The sequence below is a fragment of the Ascaphus truei genome, chromosome 1, assembly GCF_040206685.1.
Source record: "Ascaphus truei isolate aAscTru1 chromosome 1, aAscTru1.hap1, whole genome shotgun sequence".
Classification (NCBI taxonomy): Eukaryota; Metazoa; Chordata; class Amphibia; order Anura; family Ascaphidae; genus Ascaphus; species Ascaphus truei.
The window spans coordinates 541,104,538-541,130,152 of record NC_134483.1 but is presented as its reverse complement, the minus strand read 5'-3'; the positions used below and the strand labels follow the sequence as shown (position 1 = coordinate 541,130,152).

The window sequence follows — 25,615 nt, the reverse complement described above, 5'->3', positions numbered from 1 at the left end:
TGGGCGATGATATTGCAATGTGTATTATCTTGGCTTACTCTCAGTTGGTGACCTTGTCAGGGTGTGGGATCCGTGCGGCTGGGCGATGATATTGCAATGCGTATTATCTTGGCTTACTCGGAGTTGGTGACCTTGTCAGGGTGTGGGATCCGTGCGGCTGGGCGATGATGTAGCAATGCGTATTATCTTGGCTTACTCTGAGTTGGTTACCTTGTCAGGGTGTGGGATCCATGCGACTGGGCGATGATATTGCAATGCGTATTATCTTGGCTTACTCGGAGTTGGTTACCCTGTCAGGGTGTGGGATCCATGCGGCTGGGCGATGATATAGCAATGCGTATTATCTTGGCTTACTCGGAGTTGGTGACCTTGTCAGGGTGTTGGATCCGTGCGGCTGGGCGATGATATAGCAATGCGTATTATCTTGGCTTACATGGAGTTGGTGACCTTGTCAGGGTGTGGGATCCGTGCGGCCGGGCGATGATGTAGCAATGCGTATTATCTTGGCTTACTCGGAGTTGGTGACCTTGTCAGGGTGTGGGATTCGTGCGGCTCGCCGATGATATAGCAATGCGTATTATCTTGGCTTGCTCGGAGTTGGTGACCTTGTCAGGGTGTGGGATTCGTGCGGCTGGGCGATGATATAGCAATGCGTATTATCTTGGCTTACTCGGAGTTGGTGAGCTTGTCAGGGTGTGGGATCCGTGCGGCTGGGCGATGATATAGCAATGCGTATTATCGTGGCTTACTCGGAGTTGGTGACCTTGTCAGGGTGTGGGATCCGTGCGGCTGGGCGATGATATAGCAATGTGTATTATCTTGGCTTACTCGGAGTTGGTTACCTTGTCAGGGTGTGGGATCCGTGCAGCTGGGCGATGATGTAGCATTGCGTATTATCTTGGCTTACTCGGAGTTGGTGACCTTGTCAGGGTGTGGGATCCGTGCGGCTGGGCGATGATATAGCAATGTGTATTATCTTGGCTTACTCGGAGTTGGTTACCTTGTCAGGGTGTGGGATCCGTGCAGCTGGGCGATGATGTAGCATTGCGTATTATCTTGGCTTGCTCGGAGTTGGTTACCTTGTCAGGGTGTGGGATCCGTGCGGCTGGGCGATGATATAGCAATGCGTATTATCTTGGCTTACTCGGAGTTGGTGACCTTGTCAGGGTGTGGGATCCGTGCGGCTGGGCGATGATATAGCAATGCGTATTATCTTGGCTTACTCGGAGTTGGTTACCTTGTCAGGGTGTGGGATCCGTGCGGCTGGGCAATGATATAGCAATGCGTATTATCTTGGCTTACTCGGAGTTGGTTACCTTGTCAGGGTGTGGGATCCGTGCGGCTGGGCGATGATATAGCAATGCGTATTATCTTGGCTTACTCGGAGTTGGTGACCTTGTCAGGGTGTGGGATCCGTGCGGCTGGGCGATGATATAGCAATGCGTATTATCTTGGCTTACACGGAGTTGGTGACCTTGTCAGGGTGTGGGATCCGTGCGGCTGGGCGATGATGTAGCAATGCGTATTATCTTGGCTTACTCGGAGTTGGTGACCTTGTCAGGGTGTGGGATCCGTGCAGCTGGACGATGATATTGCAATGCGTATTAACTTGGCTTACTCGGAGTTGGTGACCTTATCAGGGTGTGGGATCCGTGCGGCTGGGCGATGATATAGCAATGCGTATTATCTTGGCTTTCTCGGAGTTGGTGAGCTTGTCAGGGTGTGGGATCCGTGCGCCTGGGCGATGATATAGCAATGTGTATTATCTTGGCTTACTCGGAGTTGGTTACTTTGTCAGGGTGTGGGATCCGTGCGGCTGGGCGATGATATTGCAATGTGTATTATCTTGGCTTACTCGGAGTTGGTGACCTTGTCAGGGTGTGGGATCCGTGCGGCTGGGCGATGATATTGCAATGCGTATTATCTTGGCTTACTCGGAGTTGGTGACCTTGTCAGGGTGTGGGATCCGTGCGGCTGGGCGATGATGTAGCAATGCGTATTATCTTGGCTTACTCGGAGTTTGTTACCTTGTCAGGGTGTGGGATCCATGCGGCTGGGCGATGATATTGCAATGCGTATTATCTTGGCTTACTCGGAGTTGGTTACCCTGTCAGGGTGTGGGATCCATGCGGCTGGGCGATGATATAGCAATGCGTATTATCTTGGCTTACTCGGAGTTGGTGACCTTGTCAGGGTGTGGGATCCGTGCGGCCGGGCGATGATATAGCAATGTGTATTATCTTGGCTTACTCGGAGTTGGTTACCTTGTCAGGGTGTGGGATCCGTGCGGCTGGGCGATGATGTAGCAATGCGTATTATCTTGGCTTACTCGGAGTTGGTGACCTTGTCAGGGTGTGGGATTCGTGCGGCTCGCCGATGATATAGCAATGCGTATTATCTTGGCTTGCTCGGAGTTGGTGACCTTGTCAGGGTGTGGGATTCGTGCGGCTGGGCGATGATATAGCAATGCGTATTATCTTGGCTTACTCGTAGTTGGTGACCTTGTCAGGGTGTGGGATCCGTGCAGCTGGACGATGATATTGCAATGCGTATTAACTTGGCTTACTCGGAGTTGGTGACCTTGTCAGGGTGTGGGATCCGTGCGGCTGGGCGATGATATAGCAATGCGTATTATCTTGGCTTACTCGTAGTTGGTGACCTTGTCAGGGTGTGGGATCCGTGCAGCTGGACGATGATATTGCAATGCGTATTAACTTGGCTTACTCGGAGTTGGTGACCTTGTCAGGGTGTGGGATCCGTGCGGCTGGGCGATGATATAGCAATGCGTATTATCTTGGCTTACTCGGAGTCAGTTCCCTTGTCAGGGTGTGGGATCCGTGCGGCTGGGCGATGATATAGCAATGCGTATTATCTTGGCTTACTCGGAGTTGGTGACCTTGTCAGGGTGTGGGATCCGTGTGGCTGGGCGATGATATAGCAATGCGTATTATCTTGGCTTACTCGGAGTTGGTGACCTTGTCAGGGTGTGGGATCCGTGCGGCTGGGCGATGATATAGCAATGCGTATTAACTTGGCTTACTCGGAGTTGGTGACCTTGTCAGGGTGTGGGATCCGTGCGGCTGGGCGATGATATAGCAATGCGTATTATCTTGGCTTACTCGGAGTTGGTGAGCTTGTCAGGGTGTGGGATCCGTGTGGCTGGGCGATGATATAGCAATGCGTATTATCTTGGCTTACTCGGAGTTGGTGACCTGCTATCACTGCTTCAGCACAGGAGGGTCATTCAGTCCCAGCTTTAGCACAAGTGGCTCAATCAGTCCCAGCTTCAGTACAGGTGACTCAATCAGTCACAGCTTTAGCACAAGTGGCTCAATCAGTCCCTGCTTCAGCACAGATGACTCGATCAGTCCCAGCTTCAGCACAGGTGGCTCACTCAGTCCCAAATACAGCACAAGTGGCTCACTCAGTGGCTCAGTTTTCGACTAAGCCACTGATTGAGCCACCTGTGCTGAAGCAGGAATATCCTGAAAACCTGACCTGTTGGTGGCCCTTGAGGACTGGAGTTGGCCACTCCTGTCTTGGTTCAACCAGTAATGTTACCCTGATATATTTGTAGCAGAAATAATTCTCTTGGTCCAACAAAATGTATTGCAGCAAAGACATAATCTCAGAGTCAGCCAGGAGGCAGCACAGTTTCCCAGTACCGACCCGGCTCTGCTGTTTGCTGACTACACCTTTCTTTCTCTTGCAGGTTGTGGGTCTTCTGCTGCCAAATCAGACACTGGCATCGACTGTCTTCTGGCAGGTAACTGCGTGGTGGCTGCATGTTTGTGTATTGTCTGCTATGCTAAGCGGTTCCATGCTGGAATGTCCCTGGTCTCCGCGTGCCACAGACATCCCATGGCATGTGGTTGTTGGGGCTCTTGGCATCGGGACCAGACTAGGAAGTCCTCCTCCTTGGGAAGCGCAGGCGTAATCAGCCTGAGACATGGCGTGACATTCAGTGAAGGTCATAAGGGACATCAGTGTGCTGGTACTGTGGGGGTGAGTGGGAATTAAGGACAGCAGCATGTTTAATAGGTTATATGTAACTGTTGGGTACAAAATCAACAAAAACTGACAAGTATTTTTAAATAATAGTTTAAAACGTAACATTACCATGATAAATAAAAGCCTAGGATGTATTTACAGTCTATAAAGTGTACAGATATTTTTGTGATAAGACTGTTCGGCAGTCCTCAAAGCCCCGGATAAATCATTCCATTTTGCTCTGTGCTTTGTCTGCATCAGTTAGTTTAGTACCATCATTAATCAAACAGATAAACATAGGTAGTTCATGTTGAAATTCAGTGTTCCCAGAGAAAAGCAAAACGTATTCATTTTTCACAGGACACAAATGAGTACAACAGTTCATTTAATGGTGGTGGAATATTTCTAAGTAAGGGAATTGCAATGATACGTTGTTTACATTTGGTAACATAATCTTGCTGCCCTCTTTCTGCGTGCGGTACCATCGTATTTCAGGGGAAAGTTCAAAGCATCCAGCCAACGAATGGAAATCGTGATTATTAGAACTAGGGTTATTCTAATATTTTCAACAGCAATACAGATGCAGCAAAGATGCCATTTTTTGACCATACCAGCTAAAGCACAGAGATGGCAAAGAACAGGCAGTGGGTGGCAAACAAGGATCTCCCATTGGCGATACCAGTTTCTCAATGTGTTTACTGCTCAGGGACCTGTGACTTGTTGCTCAATGCATATTTGGAACTGCTGTTGTATTCTCTCCTATATCTATATATATATATAATTCTGTAAGGATGCCTGCACACCCTACTGTGATAGGCTGAATGGCCTGTTACGCACCCAGGGACAGCCAGGGAGGGTGCACATCCCTTCCCCCTCTGTGATAGGCTGGTGAGCCTGTCGCTCACACAGGGACAGGCAATGAGACTGCACACACAGTAAGGCAGGGAGTGCAAAGAGAGGGGAGGAGAGAGTGCAAAGAGGAGCAAGGCATAATGGAGGAGAGAGTAAGGTGGGGAAGAGGGGACAAAAGACAGCAAGGCACTAAAGGGACGGGTTAAAACAAAGATTAACGTTTAATTTACAACCTTTAAGATCTCCTAGATCGGCGTATGTTACGCAGAGTACAGCTAGTTTAGTAGGATTCCCTAACAATGCTGCACGTATTGTGTATTTAGAGTGATCTTTTTTTCCTAGAAGGAGACTGTACCTCTAAAATCTAGCTTCAAGGAACAGACCTCAAACTGCTTGTGAAGGGAAGCAAAGTACACCTGTGCGGCTGTACTACAAGCTTAAATGGTGAATGCTGTCCTAGCCGGTGAAACCTGTAACCCATTACTAGAGACATGGTACCAGTCCCTCTGTAGGCAGTAAGAGAATGTTGGGTAACAATGGAAGGAAACGAACTGCGCTCACCCTACCTTATGAAAATCACAGGGACAATTCACACAATGTAGGAAAAAGAAAGTCTATAGATGTGGAGGAACCAGATATTGAAATAATACCGTGTTGGATGATAATCAAACAATATCATTTGACACAATCCAGGAATGCCGATGTATTGAGTCAAAACAGCTGCCACTGTCTTAATGGAGCAAAGTCCTGAAAAAAATCAAATGCTGTTAGAGGTGTTCCCGTGCAGCCTCTTTAGGGGAAACAACCTCCCTTTCTCCAATTAATTTAAGCCACCTAGAAAGGAAGCACAACAGAGAAACACCTCATTTATTAAAATAATGGGCGCAGAAAATAGAAGAATTAAAAACACTCCCAATATATAAAGTTAAGAGAGCCTATCTGTAAGTAGAGCTCAGTTGGAGCAGAGGGATCCTGTGTACTTCCGCACTCGTTGGCTTTATCTTGAGGAATCCGGTGGTAAGTGGAGCTGGGAGTTTCCTCTGACTCAAGGCTTTTAGGTACTGGAGGCAAAAACGGGCGGCTAGCTTCCGTCTCAGAAGCATTCTAGCACCAGCACCAGCACCAGCTCCACTTACCATCGGATTCCTCAAGGTAAAGCCAACGAGTGCGGAAGTACACAGGATCCCTCTGCTCCTACTGAGCTCTACCTACAGATAAGCTCTCTTAACTTTATATATTGGGAGTGTTTTTAATTCTTCTATTTTCTGCTGCATTATTTGAATAAATGTACTACACCACAAGGTGTTTCTCTGTTGCGTTTCCGTTCTAGATGGCATTGAGAGAATGTTATACGTTAGACTGGTGGCATTTGGCCCATGTTTACTAATTGGGGCGATGCCATAATACACCTTACAGCCTAAGTCAGTGAATGAGCTGTAGAGTGTTCTAGAAGAGCATTGCATAGTAAACATGGTCCTAGTGTTTGGAAATGCTAAAACGTGGTTTAAACCATGGCTCATCTGGGGGACCGTGGGCCAGCCCCAGCCCACGGGGGACCTACATGTGGCTCTTCGACTTTCTGTCCCTGGTCATTTAATAACATTGGATTGTGCAGCTGCAGCAAGTGTAGCATTCCCCACTGAGACTCACTTGTCATGTAACATAAGGTAAATGTATATGGTTTGGATGTTATAAAAGATTGTAAACGTGTTTAAATATACTATTTTTTCATGTATCAAATTAAATGACAATACCATTGTGGCCCTTCTGCTCCCAGGCCTTTTCTGATCTGGCCCCTACGGAAAACTAGTTGAGGAGTCAAACTGTCTCCTCCTCGACTCTTAGTCACAAATAAAACCTACTCAATAATACCCACTATCCTGATGTTATTTCCTCCCTATTCTTATCTGTTGACATCCCCTCTTTCATTTGTGTAATCTTCTGGTTAATTCGCTACGCTTGTTTAAAATTTGCTCCCATATCCAGGGGTGGTTTAAGATTTTTGGGAGCGCACAGACCAGTAATATTCTGGGGGTATGGGCTCCAAATAGCCTTCCCCTGCTCATTTATTGTACTCACTCCTAATACAGGGGTGGGCAACTCCATTCCTCAAGGGCCACCAGCAGGTCAGGTTTTAAGGATATCCCTGCTTCAGCACAGGTGGTTCACAGTCCCAGCTTCAGCACAGGTGGCTCAGTCTTCGAGTCTTCTGATTAAGCCACCTGTTCTGAATCAGGGATATCCTTAAAACCTGACCTGTTGGTGGCCCTTGCGGACTGGATTTGCCCACCCCAGTCATCTTTACAAAGGTTCGCAAGCGGCCCGAAATGTTGATCCTTGTGCAATAAATGTATAACCTTTGGAAGACCAGTGTAGCCCCTATTTCTATTCTTATGGCACCGGCGGTCCCGCGTCCAGCGGGACTATTATTGCTGCGCACACATCATGTGACCTTTACCAGGATTACTGCCTCTGTCGCAATAGATAAACTTTATGGTCAGATAAAAACATGTTTTCTTATTCTTTTTTTTAGCGCTGATAAGTTACAGAACCTCCTTTCCCTGCAACGGCCTCATAGTAACTACAATGATCAGGCCGATTCCGGGTGAAATAGGCCAGCTTCGTTTGTAATGGGATAAGAATGTAAATGCATCGGGATGAATTATTTCATATTTTTTACCGCTTTTAGGTTTATGACACAGGTACTCGGATTTTACGACTTTGGGAGAAAAACACAGAGATGCTCCAGTCATATATTCAGAGATGTGTTTTATGAATGTATTCGTTCTCCGTCACAAACATATGCTGCAGTAGGAGTTTGTGGGCAGAGCTATTAGAAAGCGACACTTATTTTTTACACTCAAACAAATTTAACAAGATACGAGCCATTAAAACGAATAAATCACCATGAAAGGCATAGTAACATGACATGTTAAGCGGCAAAAGCGAATAAAATGTTCAGGGGTGGGCAACTCAAGTCCTCCAGCCTCCCCAACAGGTGAGGGTTTCGGGATATCCCTGCTTCAGCACAGATGGCTCAATCAGTGCCTGCTTCATCACAGGTGGCTCAATCAGAGGCTCAGTCTTCATCTGAGCCACTGATTGAGCCACCTGTGCTGAAGCAGGGATATCCGGAAAACCTGACCTGTTGGTGGCTATTGAGAACTGGAGTTGGCCGCCGGTTACTGGGACGTATCCCTCTTTAAATAAAGCAGCCTCAGAGCTCTGAGACTCCAGCAGAGAGAGAGTTGATTGCAGCCACTCAATTAACTAGTCTCCATCTGGACTAATGAGAGCTCCGTAAAAAGCCTCATGTGAGACACAGGAGAGAGATTCCTTAGCTCACATTTGGGCTGACAGAAGGAGAGCAGAGAAGTCTGCACACAGACACTGTCTTGAGCACAAAGGCTGTGCTGAGATCAAGACACCCAGAGACCTATATTTCCTGGACACGGAGGACCCAGGAACCTGCCAGAGACTGACATGGAGGGCCACCTGCTTAAGGTACCTCCTGAGACTTTGGGGTGATAGGCTGGTAATGGGAATATCCCTCCAGTCCTGCAGATTGGGCCTGGGGAAGTAAGTTAGCTCTTACAAAGGGATAGGGCTTTGTTATTTTGTTGTTTTTGTATGTTTTGCCTGGATAAAGGAACAGGCTCAATAAAGCCAAGATAAAATTTCACCCTAAAACAGTCTCCATTTGCATATCTCTGCACACATCTCGTGCACCGCCCCTGGGCGAAATCCTCTGTCACATTTCCCCCACCGCTCAGCTCACAGCTACTTGGCTGGACTACCTGTGCCGTGAGGAAAGTCCATCCGCATTTCTGCTCTTCAGTCCATGATAAAGTGGAATGGTTGTAATTCCAGGAACCACCTGGTCACTGTGGACCCATGAGATTGTATCCAAGGTGTTCTGTGCCCATTTTAGAGCATAGCATTATTTTTCCATAACTGCATGTTCTCTTGTTATCCTTCTGAGATATATTTCCGGGTACTCTTCTTTACCTACCAACTGGCACAACAATGTAAAGTCTGTAGGACAAACTGTGCGAAAGTCTGGTGCCACCAGTACAGGTTCAGTGCAAAGGGTACTTGTTAGGTCAGAGAATGCTTTGGTCCACTTTATAACATCTGGAGCGCCAGTAGCAAACTGAGGAATTAATCTTGTCTAATACACCACACGTTCCAAGAAAGTGATGCCTCATCCGTTTAGGTCGAAGCCAACTTTAGATTGTCTCCACCTTCTTTGTTTAGGTTTTTACTTTCTGTAGAGGTGTCTCTCACTATTGGCTGTGTACCACTACATCATCAAGATACGCAGCGGCATATTGGGCATGTGGACAAAGGAGTTTATTCATGAGGCAATGAAAGGTGGCAGGCGTCCTACGTAAACCAAAGTGCAGCACAATGTACTGAAACAATCCACCTGGGGCAACAACGAAAGTCTTCATATTTGCTGTTCTTGCTTGGGGTTTCTTCCAGTATCCTTCTATAAGATCTAATATGGATAATATTGTGTTCCCCAATTTGTCAATGCATCAAATTGCGACACTTATTTTCTTGAAGGCACTACAGAACTTCCAAGTTTCATCCAGCTTGGGCACAAGAAAGAGGGGACTGGACCACTTGCTATGGGATTTCGGTATCTCCCATTTTTATCATCAATGTGTCGATCTCATCCGTCTTTTTCGCCTCTGGAATTCTATATGGTCTGCATTTTACCTTCACTTCAGAGCTCGTAATAGTGTGATGGTACACCTCCTTAATGAGGCTTGGTTTGCCCGAGATGGGTGATATATTGTCTTCTGTAGTGACTGTCTCTAGCCACACGCTATAGGCTGACACGCCAGACCTTAATTAGATTAATGTGGTAGATCTAGACCTCCTGTCTAGTTGGCGATCCTTATAGTTTACATCTCCTACTATTTCAATAATTTCATAAGAACCTGGCCCCCTTGTAAGCAGTTTACCCTCTGCAGTGGTAATTACAACTATCACATCACCCGGTCTCTTGAATGGAAATGATGTACACTTGCGTAACAATCATAATCCATGTATTGGGTGTCTTGTGCTCTCTTCCTATAGGGACAACTTGAGTTATTGTTTCTCTGATCTTTTGGATATAATTGACCACACTGGTTACAGGAAATAGTTGTTCTTCCCTGCCTTATTTTACCACATCTAGTTACACGGTTTTTGAAGTAGGGTTGAACATTTCAGCCCGGCCATCTGTCTGCGGGTGATATACAGATGTTCTTAATTGGATCGTCAACAATTTGCAAAGCTCTGTTATTAGGCGCGAGACAAAAGGTGAACCTTTGTCAATCAGTATTTCTTTGGGAAAACCAACTCCGGTAAAACTTGAATTGCTTCCATACTATGGTCTTTGAGCTCAAGGAAATCTCGTGGCATATACTGTAGTCTAGGATGACCAACATATGTGGGGGCTACAAGCAGACTTAGGACCAACTAGGTCCATTGCGATCAAGAGAAGGGTTCCTCAGGAAATAGCAATGGGGCCAGTGGAGCTCTTAGTGTTGGTCTTGGTGAAGCTTGCGGGCACTCAGGGTGAGGCACAGTATCTAGTTACTTGTGCATAAATGGCTGCCCAGTGACATCTTTGCTGTACTCTGGTGAATGTTTTGTCTTCACCAAGGTGTCACTCAAGGAGGTGGGTGCGGGCTGCAGGCACATTTGGCCCTCGAACCTAAGTTGCTCCACGTTCTGGTCTCCATCAGTAATCGCTCTGTACAAGAGATCATTCTTTAGGATGTAGTTTATTTTATTTTGTAAAAAGACTCCTCATTTCAGGGTTTTTTTTTTTAAAAGATAATTATTGCAGAAAGTCTTCTAAAATGAGAACAGACCATTTTTTTTAACAAAAAGGAAAGGAAGTACAACGGTTGTTTGTAAATAAAAAGTGGTATTCATCCTAACATCATCACACTTCAACCTCTGCAAAATAATAATTAATAAAACAAAACAAAAAAAGGATTGGCTTCAACCACACCTTAAATAAGTTACGGTGGGTAAAAAAAGTGACACAAACCCTCCACTGTATAGCATACAGCACATTAAAATTTCACGTGAGCACACACATCTTAGACAGGTCTGCAACCCTGCTTTTCAACATTATCTCCTAGCAGAAAGCGATTCCACTGCAGCAAGGGATTCTGGGAAATGACATGCAGAGGCACACACACAGTCACCTTGTGCTTCAAATCCATTTTGTCACAAACCCCTATAAGCGGTTGCCTGCCGCATTATAAGATTGCCAAAACCTTCACAGTATCCGACTACCAGGCAAAAAATGGAAAAAGGTTGAACAATTTAATGCATCAACAATCTACGTTAAAACCAATAAACCTCACTGCCGTTAGTTCACATTGGTCCTAGGTGGGACTTCCTTTTAAAGTTTATGTAATAAATGCAGCCCGTTCATTTGAAATGAAATCACACATTTGGCTGTTTCTAAGCAGCGAGACTCAGCTGTCTTCCTGTTAATTTGCAATTATTGGTGGCTTTTATTGGTCACTTGCAATGTGGCTGGGGTGGGGGTATTTCACACCCCTTCTCCGCAGACTCCTGCAGTGACAATTTTCATCTTTGTCCTCTCCATTTAAAAATCTCCAGGCCTCAATCCAACTCTCACTGGCCCTTTTAAGGAGGTGATATTAAATAATGTAAATAATGATATAAAAAAAATCAGATATCTGGTAGTTGACCATAATAATAATAATAATAATTATTGAAGAAAAACAAATAGAAAGCTCAGGTAACAAAAATACAGAGTATTGCAGATGAATTACTGTGGGCTCATGTCATCCCCCAAAGACAAACCCCTTCCCTAGCACCTCCATGGTGCCCCCTCCTGCACCCCTTACTGCTAGGCTGGCAATCCGCACAGACAAACCCCTTCCCTAGCACCTCCATGGTGCCCCCTCCTGCACCCATTACTGCTAGGCTGGCAATCCACAGACAAACCCCTTCCCTAGCACCTCCATGGTGCCCCCTCCTGCACCCCTTACTGCTCAGCTTGCAATCCGCACAGACAAACCCCTTCCCTAGCACCTCCATGGTGCCCCCTCCTGCACCCCTTACTGCTAGGCTGGCAATCCGCAGACAAACCCCTTTCCTAGCACCTCCATGGTGCACCCTCCTGCACCCATTACTGCTAGGCTGGCAATCCGCACAGACAAACCCCTTCCCTAGCATCTCCATGGTGCCCCCTCCTGCACCCCTTACTGCTAGGCTGGCAATCCGCACAGACAAACCCCTTCCCTAGCACCTCCATGGTGCCCCCTCCTGCACCCATTACTGCTAGGCTGGCAATCCACAGACAAACCCCTTCCCTAGCACCTCCATGGTGCCCCCTCCTGCACCCCTTACTGCTCAGCTTGCAATCCGCACAGACAAACCCCTTCCCTAGCACCTCCATGGTGCCCCCTCCTGCACCCCTTACTGCTAGGCTGGCAATCCGCAGACAAACCCCTTTCCTAGCACCTCCATGGTGCACCCTCCTGCACCCATTACTGCTAGGCTGGCAATCCGCACAGACAAACCCCTTCCCTAGCACCCCCATGGTGCCCCCTCCTGCACCCCTTACTGCTAGGCTGGCAATCCGCAGACAAACCCCTTCCCTAGCACCCCCATGGTGCCCCCTCCTGCACCCATTACTGCTAGGCTTGCAATCCGCACAGACAAACCCCTTCCCTAGCACCTCCATGGTGCCCCCTCCTGCACCCCTTACTGCTAGGCTGGCAATCCGCAGACAAACCCTTTCCCTAGCACCTCCATGGTGCCCCCTCCTGCACCCCTTACTGCTAGGCTGGCAATCCGCAGATAAACCCCTTCCCTAGCACCTCCATGGTGCCCCCTCCTGCACCCATTACTGCTAGGCTGGCAATCCGCACCGAGAAACCCCTTCCCTAGCACCTCCATGGTGCCCCCTCCTGCACCCATTACTGCTAGGCTGGCAATCCGCACAGACAAACCCCTTCCCTAGCACCCCATGGTGCCCCCTCCTGCACCCATTACTGCTCAGCTTGCAATCCGCAGACAAACCCCTTCCCTAGCACCTCCATGGTGCCCCCTCCTGCACCCATTACTGCTCAGCTTACAATCCGCAAACAAACCCCTTCCCTAGCACCTCCATGGTGCACCCTCCTGCATCCATTACTGCTCAGCTTGCAATCCGCAGACAAACCCCTTCCCTAGCACCTCCATGGTGCACCCTCCTGCACCCATTACTGCTAGGCTGGCAATCCGCACAGACAAACCCCTTTCCTAGCACCTCCATGGTGCACCCTCCTGCACCCATTACTGCTCAGCTGGCAATCCGCACAGACAAACCCCTTTCCTAGCACCTCCATGATGCACCCTCCTGCACCCATTACTGCTAGGCTGGCAATCCACACAGACAAACCCCTTCCCTAGCACCTCCATGGTGCCCCCTCCTGCACCCATTACTGCTAGGCTGGCAATCCGCACAGACAAACCCCTTCCCTAGCACCTCCATGGTGCCCCCTCCTGCACCCCTTACTGCTAGGCTGGCAATCCACAGACAAACCCCTTCCCTAGCACCTCCATGGTGCCCCCTCCTGCACCCCTTACTGCTAGGCTTGCAATCCGCACAGAAAAAACCCCTTCCCTAGCACCTCCATGGTGCCCCCTCCTGCACCCCTTACTGCTAGGCTGGCAATCCGCAGATAAACCCCTTCCCTAGCACCTCCATGGTGCCCCCTCCTGCACCCCTTACTGCTAGGCTGGCAATCCGAACAGACAAACCCCTTCCCTAGCACCTCCATGGTGCCCCCTCCTGCACCCCTTACTGCTAGGCTGGCAATCCGCACAGACAAACCCCTTCCCTAGCACTTCCATGGTGCCCCCTCCTGCACCCCTTACTGCTAGGCTGGCAATCCGCACAGACAAACCCCTTCCCTAGCACCTCCATGGTGCCCCCTCCTGCACCCATTACTGCTAGGCTGGCAATCCGCAGACAAACCCCTTCCCTAGCACCTCCATGGTGCCCCCTCCTGCACCCCTTACTGCTAGGCTGGCAATCCGCACAGACAAACCCCTTCCCTAGCACCCCCATGGTGCCCCCTCCTGCACCCCTTACTGCCAGGCTGGCAATCCGCAGACAAACCCCTTCCCTAGCACCCCCATGGTGCCCCCTCCTGCACCCATTACTGCTAGGCTGGCAATCCGCACAGACAACCCCCTTCCCTAGCACCCCCATGGTGCCCCCTCCTGCACCCCTTACTGCCAGGCTGGCAATCCGCAGACAAACCCCTTCCCTAGCACCCCCATGGTGCCCCCTCCTGCACCCATTACTGCTAGGCTGGCAATCCGCAGATAAACCCCTTCCCTAGCACCTCCATGGTGCCTCCTCCTGCACCCATTACTGCTAGGCTGGCAATCCGCAGATAAACCCCTTCCATGGCACCTCCATGGTGCTCCCTCCTGCACCCATTACTGCTAGGCTGGCAATCCGCACAGACAAACCCCTTCCCTAGCACCTCCATGGTGCCCCCTCCTGCACCCATTACTGCTAGGCTGGCAATCCGCAGACAAACCCCTTCCCTAGCAACTCCATGGTGCCCCCTCCTGCACCCATTACTGCTAGGCTGGCAATCCGCACAGACAAACCCCTTCCCTAGCACCCCATGGTGCCCCCTCCTGCACCCATTACTGCTCAGCTTGCAATCCGCAGACAAACCCCTTCCCTAGCACCTCCATGGTGCCCCCTCCTGCACCCATTACTGCTCAGCTTGCAATCCGCAAACAAACCCCTTCCCTAGCACCTCCATGGTGCACCCTCCTGCATCCATTACTGCTCAGCTTGCAATCCGCAGACAAACCCCTTCCCTAGCACCTCCATGGTGCACCCTCCTGCACCCATTACTGCTAGGCTGGCAATCCGCACAGACAAACCCCTTTCCTAGCACCTCCATGGTGCACCCTCCTGCACCCATTACTGCTCAGCTGGCAATCCGCACAGACAAACCCCTTTCCTAGCACCTCCATGATGCACCCTCCTGCACCCATTACTGCTAGGCTGGCAATCCACACAGACAAACCCCTTCCCTAGCACCTCCATGGTGCCCCCTCCTGCACCCAGTACTGCTCAGCTTGCAATCCGCAGACAAACCCCTTCCCTAGCACCTCCATGGTGCCCCCTCCTGCACCCATTACTGCTAGGCTGGCAATCCGCACAGACAAACCCCTTCCCTAGCACCTCCATGGTGCCCCCTCCTGCACCCCTTACTGCTAGGCTGGCAATCGACAGACAAACCCCTTCCCTAGCACCTCCATGGTGCCCCCTCCTGCACCCCTTACTGCTAGGCTTGCAATCCGCACAGAAAAAACCCCTTCCCTAGCACCTCCATGGTGCCCCCTCCTGCACCCCTTACTGCTAGGCTGGCAATCCGCAGATAAACCCCTTCCCTAGCACCTCCATGGTGCCCCCTCCTGCACCCCTTACTGCTAGGCTGGCAATCCGAACAGACAAACCCCTTCCCTAGCACCTCCATGGTGCCCCCTCCTGCACCCCTTACTGCTAGGCTGGCAATCCGCACAGACAAACCCCTTCCCTAGCACCTCCATGGTGCCCCCTCCTGCACCCCTTACTGCTAGGCTGGCAATCCGCACAGAGAAACCCCTTCCCTAGCACCTCCATGGTGCCCCCTCCTGCACCCATTACTGCTAGGCTGGCAATCCGCAGACAAACCCCTTCCCTAGCACCTCCATGGTGCCCCCTCCTGCACCCCTTACTGCTAGGCTGGCAATCCGCACAGACAAACCCCTTCCCTAGCACCCCCATGGTGCCCCCTCCTGCACCCCTTACTGCCAGGCTGGCAATCCGCAGACAAACCCCTTCCCTAGCACCCCCATGGTGCCCCCTCCTGCACCCATTACTGCTAGGCTGGCAATCCGCACAGACAACCCCCTTCCCTAGCACCCCCATGGTGCCCCCTCCTGCACCCCTTACTGCCAGGCTGGCAATCCGCAGACAAACCCCTTCCCTAGCACCCCCATGGTGCCCCCTCCTGCACCCATTACTGCTAGGCTGGCAATCCGCAGATAAACCCCTTCCCTAGCACCTCCATGGTGCCCCCTCCTGCACCCATTACTGCTAGGCTGGCAATCCGCAGATAAACCCCTTCCCTAGCACCTCCATGGTGCTCCCTCCTGCACCCATTACTGCTAGGCTGGCAATCCACAGACAAACCCCTTCCCTAGCACCTCCATGGTGCCCCCTCCTGCACCCATTACTGCTAGGCTGGCAATCCGCAGACAAACCCCTTCCCTAGCACCTCCATGGTGCCCCCTCCTGCACCCATTACTGCTAGGCTGGCAATCCGCACAGACAAACCCCTTCCCTAGCACCCCATGGTGCCCCCTCCTGCACCCATTACTGCTCAGCTTGCAATCCGCAGACAAACCCCTTCCCTAGCACCTCCATGGTGCCCCCTCCTGCACCCATTACTGCTCAGCTTGCAATCCGCAAACAAACCCCTTCCCTAGCACCTCCATGGTGCACCCTCCTGCATCCATTACTGCTCAGCTTGCAATCCGCAGACAAACCCCTTCCCTAGCACCTCCATGGTGCACCCTCCTGCACCCATTACTGCTAGGCTGGCAATCCGCACAGACAAACCCCTTTCCTAGCACCTCCATGGTGCACCCTCCTGCACCCATTACTGCTCAGCTGGCAATCCGCACAGACAAACCCCTTTCCTAGCACCTCCATGATGCACCCTCCTGCACCCATTACTGCTAGGCTGGCAATCCACACAGACAAACCCCTTCCCTAGCACCTCCATGGTGCCCCCTCCTGCACCCAGTACTGCTCAGCTTGCAATCCGCAGACAAACCCCTTCCCTAGCACCTCCATGGTGCCCCCTCCTGCACCCATTACTGCTAGGCTGGCAATCCGCACAGACAAACCCCTTCCCTAGCACCTCCATGGTGCCCCCTCCTGCACCCCTTACTGCTAGGCTGGCAATCCACAGACAAACCCCTTCCCTAGCACCTCCATGGTGCACCCTCCTGCACCCCTTACTGCTAGGCTGGCAATCCGCAGACAAACCCCTTCCCTAGCACCTCCATGGTGCCCCCTCCTGCACCCATTACTGCTAGGCTGGCAATCCGCAGACAAACCCCTTCCCTAGCACCTCCATGGTGCCCCCTCCTGCACCCCTTACTGCTAGGCTGGCAATCCGCACAGACAAACCCCTTCCCTAGCACCTCCATGGTGCCCCCTCCTGCACCCCTTACTGCTCAGCTGGCAATCCACAGACAAACCCCTTCCCTAGCACCTCCATGGTGCCCCCTCCTGCACCCATTACTGCTAGGCTGGCAATCCGCAGACAAACCCCTTCCCTAGCACCTCCATGGTGCCCCCTCCTGCACCCCTTACTGCTAGGCTGGCAATCCGCACAGACAAACCCCTTCCCTAGCACCTCCATGGTGCCCCCTCCTGCACCCCTTACTGCTCAGCTGGCAATCCACAGACAAACCCCTTCCCTAGCACCTCCATGGTGCCCCCTCCTGCACACCTTACTGCTAGGCTTGCAATCCGCACAGAAAAAAACCCTTCCCTAGCACCTCCATGGTGCCCCCTCCTGCACCCCTTACTGCTAGGCTGGCAATCCGCAGATAAACCCCTTCCCTAGCACCTCCATGGTGCCCCCTCCTGCACCCCTTACTGCTAGGCTGGCAATCCGAACAGACAAACCCCTTCCCTAGCACCCCCATGGTGCCCCCTCCTGCACCCATTACTGCTAGGCTGGCAATCCGCAGATAAACCCCTTCCCTAGCACCTCCATGGTGCCCCCTCCTGCACCCATTACTGCTAGGCTGGCAATCCGCAGATAAACCCCTTCCCTAGCACCTCCATGGTGCTCCCTCCTGCACCCATTACTGCTAGGCTGGCAATCCACAGACAAACCCCTTCCCTAGCACCTCCATGGTGCCCCCTCCTGCACCCATTACTGCTAGGCTGGCAATCCGCAGACAAACCCCTTCCCTAGCACCTCCATGGTGCCCCCTCCTGCACCCCTTACTGCTAGGCTGGCAATCCGCACAGAGAAACCCCTTCCCTAGCACCTCCATGGTGCCCCCTCCTGCACCCATTACTGCTAGGCTGGCAATCCGCAGACAAACCCCTTCCCTAGCACCTCCATGGTGCCCCCTCCTGCACCCCTTACTGCTAGGCTGGCAATCCGCACAGACAAACCCCTTCCCTAGCACCCCCATGGTGCCCCCTCCTGCACCCCTTACTGCCAGGCTGGCAATCCGCAGACAAACCCCTTCCCTAGCACCCCCATGGTGCCCCCTCCTGCACCCATTACTGCTAGGCTGGCAATCCGCACAGACAACCCCCTTCCCTAGCACCCCCATGGTGCCCCCTCCTGCACCCCTTACTGCCAGGCTGGCAATCCGCAGACAAACCCCTTCCCTAGCACCCCTATGGTGCCCCCTCCTGCACCCATTACTGCTAGGCTGGCAATCCGCAGATAAACCCCTTCCCTAGCACCTCCATGGTGCCCCCTCCTGCACCCATTACTGCTAGGCTGGCAATCCGCAGATAAACCCCTTCCCTAGCACCTCCATGGTGCTCCCTCCTGCACCCATTACTGCTAGGCTGGCAATCCACAGACAAACCCCTTCCCTAGCACCTCCATGGTGCCCCCTCCTGCACCCATTACTGCTAGGCTGGCAATCCGCAGACAAACCCCTTCCCTAGCACCTCCATGGTGCCCCCTCCTGCACCCATTACTGCTAGGCTGGCAATCCGCACAGACAAACCCCTTCCCTAGCACCCCATGGTGCCCCCTCCTGCACCCATTACTGCTCAGCTTGCAATCCGCAGACAAACCCCTTCCCTAGCACCTCCATGGTGCCCCCTCCTGCACCCATTACTGCTCAGCTTGCAATCCGCAAACAAACCCCTTCCCTAGCACCTCCATGGTGCACCCTCCTGCATCCATTACTGCTCAGCTTGCAATCCGCAGACAAACCCCTTCCCTAGCACCTCCATGGTGCACCCTCCTGCACCCATTACTGCTAGGCTGGCAATCCGCACAGACAAACCCCTTTCCTAGCACCTCCATGGTGCACCCTCCTGCACCCATTACTGCTCAGCTGGCAATCCGCACAGACAAACCCCTTTCCTAGCACCTCCATGATGCACCCTCCTGCACCCATTACTGCTAGGCTGGCAATCCACACAGACAAACCCCTTCCCTAGCACCTCCATGGTGCCCCCTCCTGCACCCAGTACTGCTCAGCTTGCAATCCGCAGACAAACCCCTTCCCTAGCACCTCCATGGTGCCCCCTCCTGCACCCATTACTGCTAGGCTGGCAATCCGCACAGACAAACCCCTTCCCTAGCACCTCCATGGTGCCCCCTCCTGCACCCCTTACTGCTAGGCTGGCAATCCACAGACAAACCCCTTCCCTAGCACCTCCATGGTGCCCCCTCCTGCACACCTTACTGCTAGGCTTGCAATCCGCACAGAAAAAAACCCTTCCCTAGCACCTCCATGGTGCCCCCTCCTGCACCCCTTACTGCTAGGCTGGCAATCCGCAGATAAACCCCTTCCCTAGCACCTCCATGGTGCCCCCTCCTGCACCCCTTACTGCTAGGCTGGCAATCCGAACAGACAAACCCCTTCCCTAGCACCCCCATGGTGCCCCCTCCTGCACCCATTACTGCTAGGCTGGCAATCCGCAGATAAACCCCTTCCCTAGCACCTCCATGGTGCCCCCTCCTGCACCCATTACTGCTAGGCTGGCAATCCGCAGATAAACCCCTTCCCTAGCACCTCCATGGTGCTCCCTCCTGCACCCATTACTGCTAGGCTGGCAATCCACAGACAAACCCCTTCCCTAGCACCTCCATGGTGCCCCCTCCTGCACCCATTACTGCTAGGCTGGCAATCCGCAGACAAACCCCTTCCCTAGCACCTCCATGGTGCCCCCTCCTGCACCCATTACTGCTAGGCTGGCAATCCGCACAGACAAACCCCTTCCCTAGCACCCCATGGTGCCCCCTCCTGCACCCATTACTGCTCAGCTTGCAATCCGCAGACAAACCCCTTCCCTAGCACCTCCATGGTGCCCCCTCCTGCACCCATTACTGCTCAGCTTGCAATCCGCAAACAAACCCCTTCCCTAGCACCTCCATGGTGCACCTTCCTGCATCCATTACTGCTCAGCTTGCAATCCGCAGACAAACCCCTTCCCTAGCACCTCCATGGTGCACCCTCCTGCACCCATTACTGCTAGGCTGGCAATCCGCACAGACAAACCCCTTTCCTAGCCCCTCCATGGTGCACCCTCCTGCACCCATTACTGCTCAGCTGGCAATCCGCACAGACAAACCCCTTTCCTAGCACCTCCATGATGCACCCTCCTGCACCCATTACTGCTAGGCTGGCAATCCACACAGACAAACCCCTTCCCTAGCACCTCCATGGTGCCCCCTCCTGCACCCAGTACTGCTCAGCTTGCAATCCGCAGACAAACCCCTTCCCTAGCACCTCCATGGTGCCCCCTCCTGCACCCATTACTGCTAGGCTGGCAATCCGCACAGACAAACCCCTTCCCTAGCACCTCCATGGTGCCCCCTCCTGCACCCCTTACTGCTAGGCTGGCAATCCACAGACAAACCCCTTCCCTAGCACCTCCATGGTGCCCCCTCCTGCACACCTTACTGCTAGGCTTGCAATCCGCACAGAAAAAAACCCTTCCCTAGCACCTCCATGGTGCCCCCTCCTGCAACCCTTATTGCTAGGCTGGCAATCCGCAGATAAACCCCTTCCCTAGCACCTCCATGGTGCCCCCTCCTGCACCCCTTACTGCTAGGCTGGCAATCCGAACAGACAAACCCCTTCCCTAGCACCTCCATGGTGTCCCCTCCTGCACCCCTTACTGCTAGGCTGGCAATCCGCACAGACAAACCCCTTCCCTAGCACCTCCATGGTGCCCCCCCCTGCACCCCTTACTGCTAGGCTGGCAATCCGCACAGACAAACCCCTTCCCTAGCACCTCCATGGTGCCCCCTCCTGCACCCATTACTGCTAGGCTGGCAATCCGCAGACAAACCCCTTCCCTAGCACCTCCATGGTGCCCCCTCCTGCACCCCTTACTGCTAGGCTGGCAATCCGCACAGACAAACCCCTTCCCTAGCACCCCCATGGTGCCCCCTCCTGCACCCCTTACTGCCAGGCTGGCAATCCGCAGACAAACCCCTTCCCTAGCACCCCCATGGTGCCCCCTCCTGCACCCATTACTGCTAGGCTGGCAATCCGCACAGACAAACCCCTTCCCTAGCACCCCCATGGTGCCCCCTCCTGCACCCCTTACTGCCAGGCTGGCAATCCGCAGACAAACCCCTTCCCTAGCACCCCCATGGTGCCCCCTCCTGCACCCATTACTGCTAGGCTGGCAATCCGCAGATAAACCCCTTCCCTAGCACCTCCATGGTGCCCCCTCCTGCACCCATTACTGCTAGGCTGGCAATCCGCAGATAAACCCCTTCCCTAGCACCTCCATGGTGCTCCCTCCTGCACCCATTACTGCTACGCTGGCAATCCACAGACAAACCCCTTCCCTAGCACCTCCATGGTGCCCCCTCCTGCACCCATTACTGCTAGACTGGCAATCCGCAGACAAACCCCTTCCCTAGCACCTCCATGGTGCCCCCTCCTGCACCCATTACTGCTAGGCTGGCAATCCGCACAGACGAACCCCTTCCCTAGCACCTCCATGGTGCCCCCTCCTGCACCCCTTACTGCTAGGCTGGCAATCCACAGATAAAACCCTTCCCTAGCACCTCCACGGTGCCCCCTCCTGCACCCATTACTGCTAGGCTGGCAATCCGCAGACAAACCCCTTCCCTAGCACCTCCATGGTGCCCCCTCCTTCACCCCTTACTGCTCAGCTTGCAATCCGCAGACAAACCCCTTCCCTAGCACCCCCATGGTGCCCCCTCCTGCACCCCTTACTGCTAGGCTTGCAATCCGCACAGACAAACCCCTTCCCTAGCACCTCCACGGTGCCCCCTCCTGCACCCATTACTGCTAGGCTGGCAATCCGCACAGACAAACCCCTTCCCTAGCACCTCCATGGTGCCCCCTCCTTCACCCCTTACTGCTCAGCTTGCAATCCGCAGACAAACCCCTTCCCTAGCACCCCCATGGTGCCCCCTCCTGCACCCCTTACTGCTAGGCTGGCAATCCGCACAGACAAACCCCTTCCCTAGCACCTCCATGGTGCCCCCTCCTTCACCCCTAACTGCTCAGCTTGCAATCCGCAGACAAACCCCTTCCCTAGCACCTCCACGGTGCCCCCTCCTGCACCCCTTACTGCTAGGCTTGCAATCCGCACAGACAAACCCCTTCCCTAGCACCTCCATGGTGCTCCCTCCTGCACCCATTACTGCTAGGCTGGCAATCCGCAGACAAACCCCTTCCCTGGCACCTCCATGGTACCCCCTCCTGCACCCATTACTGGTAGGCTGGCAATCCGCACAGACAAACCCCTTCCCTAGCACCTCCATGGTGCCCCCTCCTGCACCCCTTACTGCTAGGCTGGCAATCCGCAGACAAACCCCTTCCCTAGCACCTCCATGGTGCCCCCTCCTGCACCCGTTACTGCTAGGCTGGCAATCCGCAGACAAACCCCTTCCCTAGCACCTCCATGGTGCCCCCTCCTGCACCCATTACTGCTAGGCTGGCAATCCGCAGACAAACCCCTTCCCTAGCACCTCCATGGTGCCCCCTCCTGCACCCCTTACTGCTAGGCTGGCAATCCGCAGACAAACCCCTTCCCTAGCACCTCCATGGTGCCCCCTCCTGCACCCCCATACTGCTAGGCTGGCAATCCGCAGAAAAACCCCTTCCCTAGCACCTCCATGGTGCCCCCTCCTGCACCCATTACTGCTAGCCTGGCAATCCGCAGACAAACCCCTTCCCTAGCACCTCCATGGTGCCCCCTCCTGCACCCATTACTGCTAGGCTCGCAATCCGCACAGACAAACCCCTTCCCTAGCACCTCCATGGTGCCCCCTCCTGCACCCATTACTGCTAGGCTGGCAATCCGCAGATAAACCTCTTCCCTAGCACCTCCATGGTGCCCCCTCCTGCACCCCTTACTGCTAGGCTGGCAATCCGCACAGACAAACCCCTTCCCTAGCACCTCCATGGTGCCCCCTCCTGCACCCATTACTGCTAGGCTGGCAATCCGCAGATAAACCTCTTCCCTAGCACCTTCATGGTGCCCCCTCCTGCACCCATTACTGCTAGGCTGGCAATCCGCACAGACAAACCCCTTCCCTAGCACCTCCATGGTGCCCCCTCCTGCACCCATTACTGCTAGGCTGGCAATCCGCAGATAAACCTCTTCCCTAGCACCTCCATGGTGCCCCCTCCTACACCCATTACTGCTAGGCTGGCAATCCACAGACAAACCCCTTCCCTAGCACCTCCATGGTGCCCCCTCCTGCACCCCTTAGTGCTAGGCTGGCAATCCGCAGACAAACCCCTTCCCTAGCACCTTGATGGTGCCCCCTCCTGCAACCCTTACTGCTAGGCTGGCAATCCGCAGACAAACCCCTTCCCTAGCATCTCCATGGTGCCCCCTCCTTCACCCCTTACTGCTCAGCTTGCAATCCGCAGACAAACCCCTTCCCTAGCACCTCCATGGTGCCCCCTCCTGCACCCCTTACTGCTAAGCTGGCAATCCACAGACAAACCCCTTCCCTAGCACCTCCATGGTGCCCCCTCCTGCACCCATTACTGCTAGGCTGGCAATCCACAGACAAACCCCTTCCCTAGCACCTCCATGGTGCCCCCTCCTGCACCCCTTACTGCTAGGCTGGCAATCCACAGACAAACCCCTTCCCTAGCACCCCCATGGTGCCCCCTCCTGCACCCCTTACTGCTAGGCTGGCAATCCACACAGACAAACCCCTTCCCTAGCACCTCCATGGTGCCCCCTCCTGCACCCATTACTGCTAGGCTGGCAATCCACAGACAAACCCCTTCCCTAGCACCTCCATGGTGCCCCCTCCTGCACCCCTTACTGCTAGGCTGGCAATCCACAGACAAACCCCTTCCCTAGCACCCCCATGGTGCCCCCTCCTGCACCCCTTACTGCTAGGCTGGCAATCCACAGATAAACCCCTTCCCTAGCACCTCCATGGTGCCCCCTCCTGCACCCATTACTGCTAGGCTGGCAATACGCAGATAAACCTCTTCCCTAGCACCTCCATGGTGCCCCCTCCTGCACCCATTACTGCTAGGCTGGCAATCCACAGACAAACCCCTTCCCTAGCACCTCCATGGTGCCCCCTCCTGCACCCCTTACTGCTAGGCTGGCAATCCGCAGACAAACCCCTTCCCTAGCACCTTCATGGTGCCCCCTCCTGCACCCCTTACTGCTCAGCTTGCAATCCGCAGACAAACCCCTTCCCTAGCACCTCCATGGTGCCCCCTCCTGCACCCCTTACTGCTAGGCTGGCAATCCGCAGACAAACCCCTTCCCTAGCACCTCCATGGTGCCCCCTCCTGCACCCCTTACTGCTAGGCTGGCAATCCACAGACAAACCCCTTCCCTAGCACCTCCATGGTGCACCCTCCTGCACCCCTTACTGCTAGGCTGGCAATCCGCAGACAAACCCCTTCCCTAGCACCTCCATGGTGCCCCCTCCTGCACCCATTACTGCTAGGCTGGCAATCCGCAGACAAACCCCTTCCCTAGCACCTCCATGGTGCCCCCTCCTGCACCCCTTACTGCTAGGCTGGCAATCCGCACAGACAAACCCCTTCCCTAGCACCTCCATGGTGCCCCCTCCTGCACCCCTTACTGCTCAGCTGGCAATCCACAGACAAACCCCTTCCCTAGCACCTCCATGGTGCCCCCTCCTGCACCCCTTACTGCTAGGCTGGCAATCCGCAGACAAACCCCTTCCCTAGCACCTCCATGGTGCCCCCTCCTGCACCCATTACTGCTAGGCTGGCAATCCACAGACAAACCCCTTCCCTAGCACCTCCATGGTGCCCCCTCCTGCACCCCTTACTGCTAGGCTGGCAATCCGCAGACAAACCCCTTCCCTAGCACCTCCATGGTGCCCCCTCCTGCACCCCTTACTGCTAGGCTGGCAATCCGCACAGACAAACCCCTTCCCTAGCACCCCCATGGTGCCCCCTCCTGCACCCCTTACTGCCAGGCTGGCAATCCGCAGACAAACCCCTTCCCTAGCACCCCCATGGTGCCCCCTCCTGCACCCATTACTGCTAGGCTGGCAATCCGCACAGACAACCCCCTTCCCTAGCACCCCCATGGTGCCCCCTCCTGCACCCCTTACTGCCAGGCTGGCAATCCGCAGACAAACCCCTTCCCTAGCACCCCCATGGTGCCCCCTCCTGCACCCATTACTGCTAGGCTGGCAATCCGCAGATAAACCCCTTCCCTAGCACCTTCATGGTGCCCCCTCCTGCACCCCTTACTGCTCAGCTTGCAATCCGCAGACAAACCCCTTCCCTAGCACCTCCATGGTGCCCCCTCCTGCACCCCTTACTGCTAGGCTGGCAATCCACAGACAAACCCCTTCCCTAGCACCTCCATGGTGCCCCCTCCTGCACCCCTTACTGCTAGGCTGGCAATCCACAGACAAACCCCTTCCCTAGCACCTCCATGGTGCACCCTCCTGCACCCCTTACTGCTAGGCTGGCAATCCGCAGACAAACCCCTTCC

At 53.6% G+C, this 25,615-nt stretch overlaps 1 protein-coding gene across 2 annotated transcripts in view; it reads left to right on the top strand.

Moving 5' to 3' along the window:
- SFXN5 (sideroflexin 5) overlaps positions 1-25,615 on the top strand; it is a 492,741-nt gene that overhangs the window by 182,928 nt on the left and 284,198 nt on the right. For both annotated transcript variants that reach the window (XM_075573333.1, XM_075573323.1), the window contains exon 7: positions 3,713-3,766. In XM_075573333.1, the coding sequence (XP_075429448.1) occupies positions 3,713-3,766 (54 nt within the window). The remainder of the gene's footprint in view (positions 1-3,712; positions 3,767-25,615) is intronic.